This window comes from Polypterus senegalus, chromosome 4 (genome assembly GCF_016835505.1).
Source record: "Polypterus senegalus isolate Bchr_013 chromosome 4, ASM1683550v1, whole genome shotgun sequence".
Taxonomy (NCBI): domain Eukaryota; kingdom Metazoa; phylum Chordata; class Cladistia; order Polypteriformes; family Polypteridae; genus Polypterus; species Polypterus senegalus.
In genome coordinates, this window is record NC_053157.1 from 179919740 (window position 1) to 179933992 (window position 14253).

Below are 14253 nucleotides of genomic sequence, written 5' to 3' on the forward strand. Positions count from 1 at the left end.
AAAGCTTTCGCCAGTGCTAGACCCTGCTTAACCTCACTGCACCATTCGGAAGCGGAAATTCCACTTGATGACTTTGGTTTTGCACCACCGACTTTTTCCAATCCCTCCATCGAACTGTTGATGTCCCATGTTCACCTTGTGAGACTGTAATGGGGAGGGCTACCACTCTTCCATTTAGCCTTGCATCTTTCTTCCTTGCTGTCTTTCATTTTATGTGTGCATTGTTGTTTAGAAATGAAGACAAAACTGCAAAAAATGGCTTTTTAAATTTTTTTTGTAAGCATTTTTATAAAATTGAGAAAAAAATTACCACAAACAACCACTCACAACCTAAATGTGTACAATTTTCATAAGAGGATAAAGTAATAAGCAAATACTGATTATTGGTATATACAATCTCCAAATCCAAATATTGTACAAAAGCGCCTTTGCCAGCGAGAAGCATCAGATGAATAAAGGGCTGCGAATCACTTGGCAGACGGGCAAGCGGCACTTCCCAAGCATCTATTCAAATTGCTGAATAAAAAAAAATCTCAGCTTTACTAATATAAATACAAATATTAGGTACCATCAACATCGCTCCTGTCTGTCTAAAGCAGCAAAATGCCTGAAAAAAATTACATCCACACGATTTCCAGTGAATATTAATTTAGAGAAAAACAATACCAAACAAACCAAAAAAAGTAATGATTTTAGCAGAAAAATAGAAGCTTTTTTTTTTTTGTTTTAGTAATATCCCCACAAAATAATTTTTTTAAACAATAATAAAACCTCTTTAAAATAATAAATCGGCAGGCTCCCCATGTATCTAAAAGTAGAGAGATGCAAGTTTGAAAAATCATTCACAAAGCAGCCAGCTCGTGTGTAAATGGGACTCGATGGTAGAAGGCCCTGCATAGTAAGACTGGTGGTGCCGCCCCATGGCCTCCTCCTCGACAGCACCGTTAACCTTCACACTCCTCCGTTTGGGAATCGTGTCACGGCCCGTGAGGCTTGTTGGCTACAACACAACAGAGACACAGACAGACAACGTGTTTTTTAGACCACTTCCATGGTTCACTGCTTGCTGTTTCATAAGGTTGTTACTGCACATTCAGACTTCAATGATCAACGGTAATCATGAGGGAGTCATTGCAGTGATCACTTTGTTATTACTAATATTCTGGGGAGTTTCTCACACAGCATTAATTTAGCCAAAATGCGAGAGTTTTATCTAAAGACTGCCATGCAATTTCAACTTCTCTGCCAATTTCCCACTTGCTAAACTTTGGGAGTCGCTGAGTATTCGGTGCAAAGCAAAGAAACTGAAGCTCTCGCTTCGAGACAGCACTGAAGGCCTAGTGTTTTTCATTTGTCACATCATGTGTGTGATGTAAATAGTGTGCCAGTGCCCACTGAACATAATCAGATTTGCCAACGGACTTCCTTAAATGTATTGTCCATGCTTGTGGCCTTCACAATGATAAAAGCAACAACATAATTAAACATTCACACAGTTTGGGGGGAGTTCAGCCTACCAGTCAGCAAATTGAGATAACCATTCAGAAGTTCTCACTGCTAGTTTTACCTCTCTAAAGTAAAAGGAGCACATAGTAGCACCAAAGGCATTTTGCAGGTAGACATTGGTAGCCACTGTCAAGTCCATTTTGTCCCCAAATCCTGATATTGTCACGACTGTGTGAATGAACATCATCGCTAGCATCTGCTATAAATGCGGCACCTTATTCTTTTTTTTGTAATCATTTCTGAAATTAAGATTGAAATGTAAGGCATACCTAATTTTGTGTTTGCATACAACACAGGAATGCTTTTTTTTTTGTTTTTTTTTTTGTAAACGTTTTGCTCAAGCTGAAACTTAAAATTTCCTGACCCATAATTTTTTTTAATTACCACCTCCACCATCCACATCAAAACCTGAGAACGTGAAGGCAGGCTGAACCGACTGTGGTGAGGTGAAGGGACAGAAGGTGGAGCATTGCTTTTGGATGAGGCGTGGTGGAGGAGATCCTTCAGATGTTTCCTGCAAGGTGGTGTTAACCAAGATATTGTCATCTGTATGGATACGTTTGGATAAATTACTGTTCTGCACATTCATAAGCTCCTTGAGCTCAAAAAAGCTGAATTGTCAGTGCAGCAGACCCCATGGAGCCTCAAGCACTTTATTTCCCACTGGTCTCGGGGCCTTTGGCTATGGCGGCCTCTGGGTCCTGTTTTTTCTTGACTGTGGAGTTCCCTGTTGCTGCGTTGTCTTTCGAGGCAGCCTTGGAGGATGGATTCTGGGAAGCTGCTGAAGTCTTCTTAGCAGAGCTCTGAGGCCTTGAGGAGTTAGACATTGGTCTCTTGCGACCACCATCTTCGCTATAAGAGTTGTGTCGTCTTCTGCTTGTCTCTTCTCCGATTGGGGGCTTAAAAATAAATAAAATACTATTGTGGCAGAACATCCTCCTTTACAAATAACACTACAAAATATGAACTGTTTAGATACTCACATCCACTCTGAAGTCTTCCAGGCGCTTGAATTTAATAAGTTGCTCTTGCAGCTTGGGGTCAACTGTGTGGTTTTTGGTTTTGGAGTACTTCAGAAAAGCCCAGAATTTCTCCAGTCCATACAATTGCCCTAAATGTTTAGAAAATTATAATTAGTAATTGTAGTTTTTTTTTCTTCCTGCCCTGGAGCATCGACCCAAACAAACATAACAAGGCTTCTCAGAAGCACTTCTTCTCCCAAACAGTTCCAAAGTCTTTCACACTGTTTAAACGGACCCGCCATCTCTCATTCAGGGGTTGATAAAAGCGTCAATTAACTGTGATCTCTGCTCAGGGTGTTGCTCCCCCTTTCCAGACACTGTCCTTTTTTAAATGGCTGAAGTGAGTATCCAAAGTGGATCTCTAGAATTACACACCACAAGCTGTAACCTCTGAGGAGAGACGAATGATTTGCTCAGTGGTGCTTCAATGAGAGGCTCTCCACGATTACTAGCAGAAGTTGCTGCTTGTAGGTCCAGTGACTCATGTTTGTTCCTCACCGCTGCCATCTCAGGGAGGACAATGACCATTATGGAGAGAAGCCTCGAGCAGAGCTAATCGCTTAATAAATACTGAATCCATTAGGCTGTCAGCTCAGTCTCACTGCTGCACTGTGCTGATTGATTTCAAGTGATACGCTGACACCACACGTATGCTTACTTAGCAGCATGGCCCTCTGTAATCAAACTGCCTACCAGCTCAACCATTACAAGTCTAAGAAACATCAGATTCTGGGACAAGAAAATCAACATTTATCACAGGACATTTCAAATAAACCTTGTTTTTACATGACAGGGTTAAAGCAACTGGAGTTCTAATGGCACAGAATGTTTCAACAAACTTATCAGGAAAGTGTACTCCATCAAAGGGCTAACCCAGGACACACTGGGGAGCCGTTGTGGAAAAACTGGATGAGCACTTTTAGCCACAAGTTCATTCCTCCAAGGTGTGCTATTAAGTGCTGCTGCTATCAGGCAGTTCAATGTTTCCTACATTCATTTCGTTATGATGTACGTATCTATCTATTGATTCATTCTGCTCTACTCTAACTGAAGAAAGGCAGGAATAAAAGCAATATAACTTGTCTTTTCACATGCCAACATGTAAATGGGTGGTCACCTACTGGGGTGGTGTTATCAAGTTTGAAAAGCACAACTCTGCAACGGCTAAAACAAGTCTTTCAGCTGGTTAGGCGGTCAAAGAGGCTCCTGTGTCCCCCTCTGTGTGCAACTTCTTGATCAGTACTGAGAAAAGACTTGTGTGTCTGCATCTACTTGTGGAAATATCTGTTCATATCTTCCCCAGAGCTCACATCTCAAGAATGGCTTGCCTTCCTAAAGTTAGCATGGCAGCCTTTAACTAAGCCTGGCTGCGTCAGCTTACTTAAGAAATGTGACTTTCTGTCAGTTCCTGGAGGCGCAACGGGCTCTGTATGTCAACAGATTGGGGCTTCTCAAATGAAACGTGAAAATGAGATCATGTGGCTACAGAACGTTTAGAACAAACAGAGTGAACATTCCGCTGTAGCAACAAATTGGCAAATAAGTCAGATTTAAGTTTCAAGTTAGATGAAAACCCATCATCTGTAGTTTATGGCCCAAAATCATAATGGATTCTTGACTGAAGCACTAAATTCAGACTGTTCTGAAAGGTATTCTTTCTTTCTTCACAATATTTTGTTTCTTTTTTGCTTTATATAGTAGTATTAAAAGCGTACCAATTGAATAATCCCGAAGGGTTTCCTCCTGAAAATCCTTGAAGATGTCTGGTCGGAACTTCTTTTCTAAGCCGTAACTGTAAAAACGGAACAGACATTCCAGACCATACCTGCAAGAGGAAAGGAAGCATACATAGATGTTAGCCCGGCCTTTCAGTGGGGGGCTTCAGCTGCTGACATGAACCACCCAGCAATATCAGCACAATGGATAGCCACTAAACATCACGGCAAGATTTCAAACTAAATTTAATCCACATATCAGGCTGCCTGCAAACACTTCCTCTTATCATTTTATGCTTTCTTAGTGCAATTGGCCAACACTTTACTGCAGGAAATAAAAGGTTGTTAAAAAAAAAAAAAAGTAAAGGAAGTAAGAACAAAAAGTGAATTAAGAGAGACTTTTCCACTACAAGTTCCTGCACAGCAGACAGCTAAAGCCCCAGATGAGTGGCACGTATGCTCTGCTCCTGGGTGAGATCTGCAGCTAAAGCTGTCGTTTGAAGGGCCTCTGAAAACATCCTGATCTCATAGGGGTTTGTGTCTGATTTCCCTCTCGATTTCTTCAGTTCTACAAACTACTATTCATTTTCTGACTATAGTGTTTAAATTAGGACGTGCTTTTTAAAAAGCTCTTACCAAGATTTTTATCACTTGTATAGTGCCTAAAAGCTTCTTTAAACATATACTAATAATCTCATTATTTTGTGTAATTTGCTGTTTTTTTTCTCATGTATTGAGGTCTTGATACTGGACTGTTAGATTTTTTTACATTTCATCTCACTGTTTAAAAAGGTGATTTTGCAATGCATTGTTCTGAATATGAATTTGTCGTTTTCCAACACTTGCTTATTGAGTTGGTCAAAAATGCAAACACTTCCAAATAAAGTACCAATATATAAAAGCTGATAACTTGAAGAAAACGTTCCTCAAGCTCCCACACATGCACTGACTTGGACATCACGTGAATGACAAAATCCTTCCGATGGCCGATGTGCGTAGCTTTAACGCATGGAGACCCCTGAAGGAGTGTTAATTGGCTGCATACATATATTCTTTCAAAACACTCAAACTGGTGAATGATTACACTTCATTCTAATTATGAAGAGACAAATTCAGTTGAAATAAGCAGTTTGTGGTTTAAAAAATATGCAAATTGTGTGACAGGTTCATACATTTTCATGCACAACTCAATGCTCTGTGGGTGGCTGTGGTAACTCACAAATTATTTACCGTATATACTCGTAGATAAGTTCTCCCGCGGATAAGTCGGTACTTACTGTGTGATTTCTGGTATTTTATAATGTCGGTCATATAAGTCGAATACGGAAAACTCACGCTATTGGCCCAAGAGATTGATATGCTAACGCCCACCTGAGAGAGTAACCACAGAGCACACGGCCTTTTTTTTCTATGTGGGTGCGGCAATGCGCTGTATCAGCGTGTGCTCCTAACTTCTCGCTCTCTCTCTATTGTGCCTACGTGACCACACAGTAATACCCAAACTATTCACAAGCAACGTTTGCACTGATTTGTGTTTTTGTGTCTCACACCCTCATACACCTTTATCTATGATGAAGCATGCGATCAGTACTTTTAAATTAAATGTCGTTGAAGTAGAGAAAGAAATTGGTGACAGTTCTGCTGCAACAAAATTTGATGTGTCTAAGAAACTGAATGGAGAAGGCAAGAAGATGAAAAAAAAAAAGTGTTGCATTTTTGAACAGGCGTATAAGATGGGGTCTGTTTTTATGAATGATTTTTTCGGGTTTCAAGACCCGACTTATACGTGAGCATATATGGTAATCTTAAGGAAACTTTGCGCAATTAATACTATGAAATGCTAGAAACCAACTAACTCTGAATAGAAACTGCTCCCTTAGATTTTGCTCTACAGGGATATTTATTTTCATTTTTATTTCTTTCTACATAAGACAATATTGGCTCTAAATATTTTCTTACAAAAAGCACATCTTTAGATAGACCGACAAAATTTTATGGGAATATTTTATATCAGTGACTGCTTTTTAATTTGTAGCCACATCAAAAGTTTTTTTTTTTCTTTCTTGTTTTTGTTATTCTTGTGTGTGTTTTGCTTGTTATTATATTAATGTATTTATTGGTCCTATATAAAAAAACACTATCAATTAAGTTGGCTATTCAGTCTAATACATAGAAAACCTAACACTTTAAAAAATGTATCCCTTTTGATCTTAAAAGCAAATGAATGGGCCTGGAAAGTGGCGATGTGTTCCATCCTGGTTAAATTTTACAGAGGTGCTCATTAGCATGTTCTGACGAGAACAGGCCATTCAGCTCAACCAGTCTGTCCAAAATAACACCCAAGTCGAGATCTGAAGGCCTGCCACACTACTTTGGTAATTTATTCCATGTCTGGTTCTTTGTGTAATGTAAAACAATTGTGTAAAATTTGCTCCTAACAAGTTTCTAATCATACCCTGTGTTCTTGCTGTGGGATTCACATTTCAAAACACGACCTTCCTCGTCACAACTCTTACCGACTGTTTGCTAAAACTCCCATTCTAGACACGTGATGCTCGATTTAATATTTGCTTACTGTAATTTACCTTTGATATGCGTTACATACTGCCCTATAGTTCTTTGAATTGGCCCAATCACCATTGTTATACAACAGGATCATATTTGCTAGCCTGTAGCCTTTAGGAATTTCCCCAGTGTGCAGAGATTTTCAAACGAATATGTGCCAAGGGTTGATAGATATACTCAATGATTACCTTAGGCACTCGAGGATAAATGTTATCTGGTGCTGGTGACTCTGTACAAGTGACAATACTACTACTACTACCACTGCAGCTAATAAACAAGAATTCCATAACATTAAGTAAATTACGTTGGCCATCGCCCTGAAGAGCCTTACAGAGTTTTTTTTTTTTTTTATTTCTATTTTCTTCCCTCAATGACTGGCCATGGTGCCAACAACAGAATCATTTAATTTTGCAGTTGCCCTCTCTACTCCACTGACACTGTACTATATTTGTGAGGACACCTCTGTTGTAATTGGCACCAAATGAACAAGCAAAAAAGTCTGATAGTAATCCGCCACCGTAACCAGCTATCATATTCAAAATACTTTCTGAGCCTCTCTTATTCTGCAAATTCACATCCATGTATTTTCTGAACTCATATAATTCGAGTTAGGATTGCACAAAAGCATGGACTGTCACAGCAACATCGGGCACAAGACAGAAGTCATCTTGGAAAGCCCCCCAATCTATTGTAAGGTCCACACTGCCACAAATGGGTCAGTTTAGAGAGTCCATGTAAAGTAACCTGTAAATGTTTGGGGGAAGCTGCACGCACCCCATGTGACCAGCACTAGAATCAGACTAGAAACAATTTGTAAACAATGTTTTCTAATATGCAGCCTGGTTTTTATGACCATTTTAATTCAGTGCCATTTCTGTATAAAATGAGTTCTCACTGTGAACAAGTGGCAGACATAGAATTGTCATATCACCAGATTTCTCATTAGTTTGTTGACGTGATCATCAGTAGTCATCCTGAATCTGAAGAAACGTGTCTGTTGTGTTGTAAGGCTACTGATGTTACCCAATTTAAACAGACAATGCAAGAGCTTTTTAGAGTTATTCATTTTCTAACTTCTATTGTAAAAAACGTTTTTATTAAAGAGCTAAAGTAAATGATTGGTCCCACTGATCACTTCTCAACAAAGACCTGAGCAAACTGGAGGATGAATGAGTATCAATATCTGCATGCCACCTTCCCAAAGTTGTTTTAATTTTAGACGTCTAAGCTTTGATTAACACATTTTTAAATGTAGTAGACTGCTGGTAGGATGATTGCACAGGCAGACAGTTACAACCATTGCATTTCTTACCTATAATTTTCTTTTGCATCTTCCAAAGCAATCTGTTTAAACTCCTCATACATTTTTCGGTTAAAATGATCACGAAGAAAGAAAGACCAAAACCTGAACAAGGTGTTCATTTCTTGAGACTGACCGATTCCCAACCGTTTCCTCTCTAAAGCAAAAAAAAAAAAAACATTTGTAAATTTAAAATATTTAACATGTGAAACACACAGTAAAACTAAAGCAGTGAAATAGCGATTTTAAATTTCCCTACAAAAAATATATTTAACTCTAAAGTTATTCTTTAACTTCTGTACAAATGTAGAAATATGTCAAGTGTCAAAGCGAAAAACTCGACATGGTGACGGAGGTGCCAGGGCAGTTCTCAATGTGGCACAATGCTTGACGTGTGCATAACAAGACTGTATACAGCAGGTCTGTCTGCCCGCTCCCAGGCCCTTTGGCCTCCGTTGCAACGTGCCATTCATTTCAGGTGCGTTCTTTACTCTACAATAATGTTGCTTCATACACTCTTTTAATATTGCCAAGCCTCTGCTATTGCACAAATGCAGGAGTGCTCTTTTATGGATTCACGCTATCAGGGTAAACATCAAAAAAAAGGACTGCGAGAGGAAGAATATTAAGACCCATTGCTTTCATTAAGCCACGTCACAGACCCCTTTGAGCATCTTTAGCCAGCAGCTCATTCCACAACATTGTGCTTCACAGGCACGGCTACTGAGGCTTTTTTCGGCCTGCAGCTATCAGACTTTACAATGCAATGCCTCCTCCCATCATTCCTGCGTTCAAACCCCTGGCAGTTACAAGAGACAAACTGGTGTGTGGACGTCTCTACTACTAAAGGCCAATGGGACTTCTACATACATCTAAGTATCAGCAAGCTCTCCCTCTGCCTTGCTCTTCTCTCCCAGCCCGTTACAGGCTTAATATTTCTTTGTATTACACTTATATTTTACACTTATGTAATAATTAGAACTTTTTTTAACCCTTTTGCAGCCTCACAGATCCAGTGTCCTGAGTTTGAGCCCTGCACTTGGTTGCTAATGCTGTGGAGCTTGCAAATTCTCCCCCCATGTCTGCCAAGAATTTTCCTCTCACTTCCCCAAATAAATGTGCTGTTAGCTCAACTGTAAACTAAAATAAGCAGGCCTGACACTGACACAGCATCTCAAGTTACTGAAATATCTTAACTTGGCTACTGCAATCCTCATTTTACTGTCTTTACCATTTAGGCATCTTCTTCGGTACTTGTGGTAAACTTGCTGAGTGAAGCCATTCTCCTGAAGTAGTTCATGCGAAGGATGCTGGAACTTTGGCAAGGAGTGAGGTGTACATCCATAACTTCCAACAAGAGGAGCACCTTCTGAAGGTGAGGCATTGGAGCTACTGTAAAAAAAAAACAAAAAAAAACACAAACATGCCAGGCCTACTTAAAAAACTTTAGTTTAACGGAGACACATTCGCTACAGTGCATGTCATTTTTTAAAATAAGGAAATAAATAAAACTGACACAGAATACAATAAAAATCCTCCCTCAACGTGTGCCTAACAGGGTGATTCTCAAGTCTACACCAAAGTCCTAGATAGCCGTTTGACACTTTTATGTCCTCCTCATGATTAGACAGCAAAACTGCACAGCTTTTGTTTTTATATTTTACCTGAAAACATAATAGTAATTACTGCTAAAAATGTTTAGTGTTTTCATCAAAAGCAGACCCCTTCATATTTTAATCCTGCTTGTAGGAAAAAAGGCCGAAGGTCCAAGTCTTTAGAGTCCTGGTGCTTCCTTTCTTGCTGTATGGTTGTGAGACATGGACGCTATCCAGTGACCTGAGACAAAGACTGGACTCCTTTGGTACTGTGTCTCTCTGTAAAATCCTTGGGTACCATTGGTTTGACTTTGTGTCGATTGAGCTGTTGCTCATGGAGTCCCGAATGAGGCACATTACCTGCATTGTGAGGGAGCGTCAGTTACACACTACGGCCATGTGGCGCATTTCCCCGAGGGTGATCCGGCTCGTAAGATCCTCATTGTTGGGGACCCGAGTGGCTGGACCAGGCCAAGGGGTCACCCACATAACACCTGGCTACGGCAGAGAGACGGGAATTTCCGGAGAGTGAGACTGGACCACATGTCTGCCTGAGGGATTGATACCCGGGATCCTGAGTTGTTTTGTCGTGTAGTGGGTGAGGCAATGCACTGTACCAGAGCATGCTCCCCAACTTGACATGACTTATAGAAGATGTAAAAAAAATAAAATATATAAGCAAAAATCACATATCCTTAAAAGTTTTAATGACAAACATGGAAGCACCTCCACAAAACAAAGGTTTTCGGTGCCAACACCATTTTCTTCAGTTTAATAATCCAAAGTAAAACCTTATAATGCTGCAACTCTCAAGGCATGTGATAAACATTGTAAAGAAATTAAAAACAAAGAAAAAAAAAAAACAAAACAGTATTTACCAAATTCAAATGTCAATACGTTCTTTGAAGCACCCACTGCACAACGGAGGAAATGCCAAAACAAAAGTCACAGGGAATACTTTGTAAAGATCTTATTCATTTGATACAATTAACATCTTAAAAAAAATGCTCCCTTTTCTTTTCCTGACCATTCTGTGGAAATTCCAGTGAGCTGTTTAGTTAAAATGACTTCTATCCTGCAGTATCTATTTTCTTATATTGAGCTGAATCACAAAAGAGAAAGCGTCGCAGTTGTTAATAACACCATACTGTATGTGTTTGTACTGAATGGCAGTCAGGGGTTTGCTACCCAAGGAAATTTGTTAAGAAAACAAAAATAATGATATTAATAAAGGTTTAGGTTAGCACACTGTTAAATATAAAAATAACCCTGGAAAAAGGTCAATTAAAGGTATTTTCTATTTTTTTTTAGGGGTTGGTTCAATTGTGCTAATCCATGCAAAAGGCAGTAACAGTAGACCATCAAATATGTTTTTCATTTTTGGAATTCTCCTGTTACTACATTATAAAATAAAACTACCATAATCACATAAAAATGACAAACAGACACTCACTCAAGAGCATGAAAGTGCCGTTTGATTATTTTAATAAGAACCCACGTGCAAAGGGCTTAAAGACTTCACGTCTATATTATAACAATTATTCTGTGACATTCTGAAATGTAATCAGGTTTACCTAAGCAGAATCAAACACTGTCAATGCAACAGAATCATTTTATAAAGTAATTTGCCCATGCTCTATATGCTATATGAAAAGACATTTTTACAAGAGATAAGTTGTTTTTGGAAGAGATAATAAAACACATTATGGAAGGTTGACCAACACGTGAGGAAAACTGCAACGTGTCCGTCTACATTCAACACGTCCTGCGGAGTCCATTTTAGCTGATGACATGACTTCCAGGTATGCCGACTGTTCAGCCACAAAGCACTACTGCAGGAGTGAAGGGCGCTCAGAATATTACTGGGAAACGGCCACTTCCTGTTCAGGACGCATATAAAGCACTTTACCTTATAAAGGCAGACCACTTTTATTAAAGATCTGCTGAATTGGCCAGAGAATTTAGGCAACTTCACATCAAAAGTCCTTGTTAACTAGGAAACACCAGTAGAATCTTTTAATGCTTTTACTTATCCTAGAACTTTTGTGCTGTCATGTTATCACACAAAAGCTGACTTACAGTTTCCTTAAAACTGCAGTGATGGAGAAATTACCTAAATTTAAAACGGTCTGCCTACCATCAGTGTAGCCACATTTCTTCTTCCTTTAAAATAGCCAAGGAACACCCACCTCATACTGAAGAGGTACGCAGTGTTACAAAGAGTGAGCAACATTAAAAATATGGCCTGCTTGCTCTGGTAGTTACAGATTTTCTGAACAATGATGCAGATTTACTATACAGTAGTCAATCACAGAAAACCAGTTAAGTATATTAAAATAAATGTTTTTTTTTATTATTATGAGTAAATTACAAGACATATCTACATATATGTAAAATCCAACATCCGTAGGTCTGTCTGCTTTTCACGAGAGAACTACTTAACAGATTTAGATTGGCTTTGTTTCTATAATTTGGCTGATTTTGCGACTTCGGTCATTGTGCCAAGTATCATAGTTCACTTGCAGGAGCGATTTATTTGCGTTAATCCAAGACAGAGGCTGCGGGCCAAAGGGAGGGAAGAGTGTGACTCACATGCCAGCTTCTGTTTGAGTCGCTCTACCTTTGGCCACGTTTTGGAGTGTACCTTGCCACCGCTTAGCTAGCAATACCTGTTTGTTCATTGATTTTTAAAGTTTGTCCTGTTTCACTACTATGCAGGCGGAGCCGCGGGGGATAATTAGTTATTCCTAAACTCACAAAATGAAGAATACATTTGAGTTATGCAATTTAAAATACTGAGCCCAGAGGCTTCTCATTGTGCTTGGCAGACATAACTGCATATGAGTACTTTCCAAATATGTGTAAAACATGTAAAACTCATGACATGAGAACATCAAAAAAATGAGAAGCTTAGTCATCCGGGAGGGGCTCAGAGTAGAGCCGCTGCTCCTCCGCATCGAGAGGAGTCAGATGAGGTGGCTCGGGCATCTGATCAGGATGCCTCCTGGACGCCTCCCTGGTGAGGTGTTCGGGCACGTCCAACCGGGAGGAGGCCCCGGGGAAGACCCAGGACACGCTGGAGGGACTATGTCTCCCGGCTGGCCTGGGAATGCCTTGGGATTCTCCCGGAAGAGCTGGAAGAAGTGGCCGGGGAGAGGGAAGTCTGGGCCTCTCTGCTTAAGCTGCTACCCCCGCGACCCGACCTCGGATAAGCGGAAGAGGATGGATGGATGGATGGATGGATGTAAAACTCAATTTCCACAGGGAAGTAAATCAAAAACAACGTCCAGTTACTAACATGCAATGCACACTTCCTGCGCCAACTTGCTTCATAATTTCCTTTTTCAGGGCCAAATGTGCAGTGTAAGTACAACAGAGTAAGCAAATTGTTAATACTTATAGACACAGTAAATCGTTATCTAGGGAACTAACATGTGCCCACAAAACACAATGAAAAGCCTGAGAGCTCAGTATTTTTAAGTTAGTCATATTATTTAAAAACATATTTATTTAAATATACTCAAATGTTTGTTTTTGTGATTGATGTTAATAATACAGGGAGCTTCTTTAATAAGATGGTTATTGAAGGAGTAGTCAAAGTTACCTGACAGAAGATGTTCGAGGCCGGTGCTCTTTAGAGTCCATGACCCAGCCAACATGACACTCGAGAGGTGGATTTGAACTGTGCCTTGTTTTTCTCTTTCTTGGTGTCTGAAAAAAAAAAATATATACACAACAGAATTCAGAAAAAAAAAAAAAAGACAGTTTAGGACAGCGGAGTTCTACCTGTAAGATACAGTACATTCATTTGCTTGGTAGGCGTGTTTATCCATAACAACTTAAAAAAGAGGTGGACATAATTGAATAACATCAGGCAAAGGCCTATTTGTTTGACAAGTGTAGTAGGACCGGTAACAAAAGTTGATTGCCACAAGTGAAAGGAGGTAATAGCTAACAAATGTACATAGATTTACAATTCATAAAGCAATTAAACTTAATGTAACATCAACCAGCAATGTGAAAGATCAGAGCAAAGCTTTATTTTTATAAACTTAGTATGCACAGAAACCTAATGATTAAGTATAATATGGAATGACAGGGAAATAAGAAGACAGGGAAAACAATGAACAATATAAAAAGGTACGTACAGTCAACCCTCATTTATCGTGGTTAATCCTTTCCAGACTCTGCCGTGATAAATGAATTTCCACGAAGTAGGATTCTTTATTTATAAATTGAATATTTTCGCAGTTAGAGCATAGAAAACCTGTTTACGACCTACTTCTAACATTATTATAGCCCTCTAGACATGAAATAACACTCTTTAGTCAAATGTTTAAACTGTGCTCCATGACAAGCCAGAGATGACAGTTCCGTCTCACAATGAAAAAAATGCTAACATATCTTCCTCTTCAAAGGAGTGCGAGTCAGGAGCAGAGAATGTCAGAGAGAAAAGCCAACAATCAAAAATCAATAGGGATGTTGGGTTTTTAAACATGCGAGGCACCGCCGGACAAAGCAGCTACAAGGAAGGCAGCAATGTGAAGGTA

General features: G+C 39.5%; 1 protein-coding gene across 4 annotated transcripts in view; it reads right to left on the reverse strand.

Annotated features, from left to right (window-relative positions):
- Positions 1 to 256: 256 nt before the first annotated feature.
- Positions 257 to 14253, reverse strand: part of larp1b (La ribonucleoprotein 1B) — a 106042-nt gene continuing 92045 nt past the window's right edge. For all 4 annotated transcript variants that reach the window (XM_039751705.1, XM_039751703.1, XM_039751706.1 and 1 more), the window contains 6 exons: positions 13308 to 13414; positions 9340 to 9500; positions 8121 to 8265; positions 4244 to 4353; positions 2490 to 2617; positions 257 to 2405 (listed from right to left, as the gene is read on the reverse strand). In XM_039751705.1, the coding sequence (XP_039607639.1) occupies positions 2160 to 2405; positions 2490 to 2617; positions 4244 to 4353; positions 8121 to 8265; positions 9340 to 9500; positions 13308 to 13414 (897 nt within the window). In that variant the 3' untranslated portion in view covers positions 257 to 2159. The remainder of the gene's footprint in view (positions 2406 to 2489; positions 2618 to 4243; positions 4354 to 8120; positions 8266 to 9339; positions 9501 to 13307; positions 13415 to 14253) is intronic.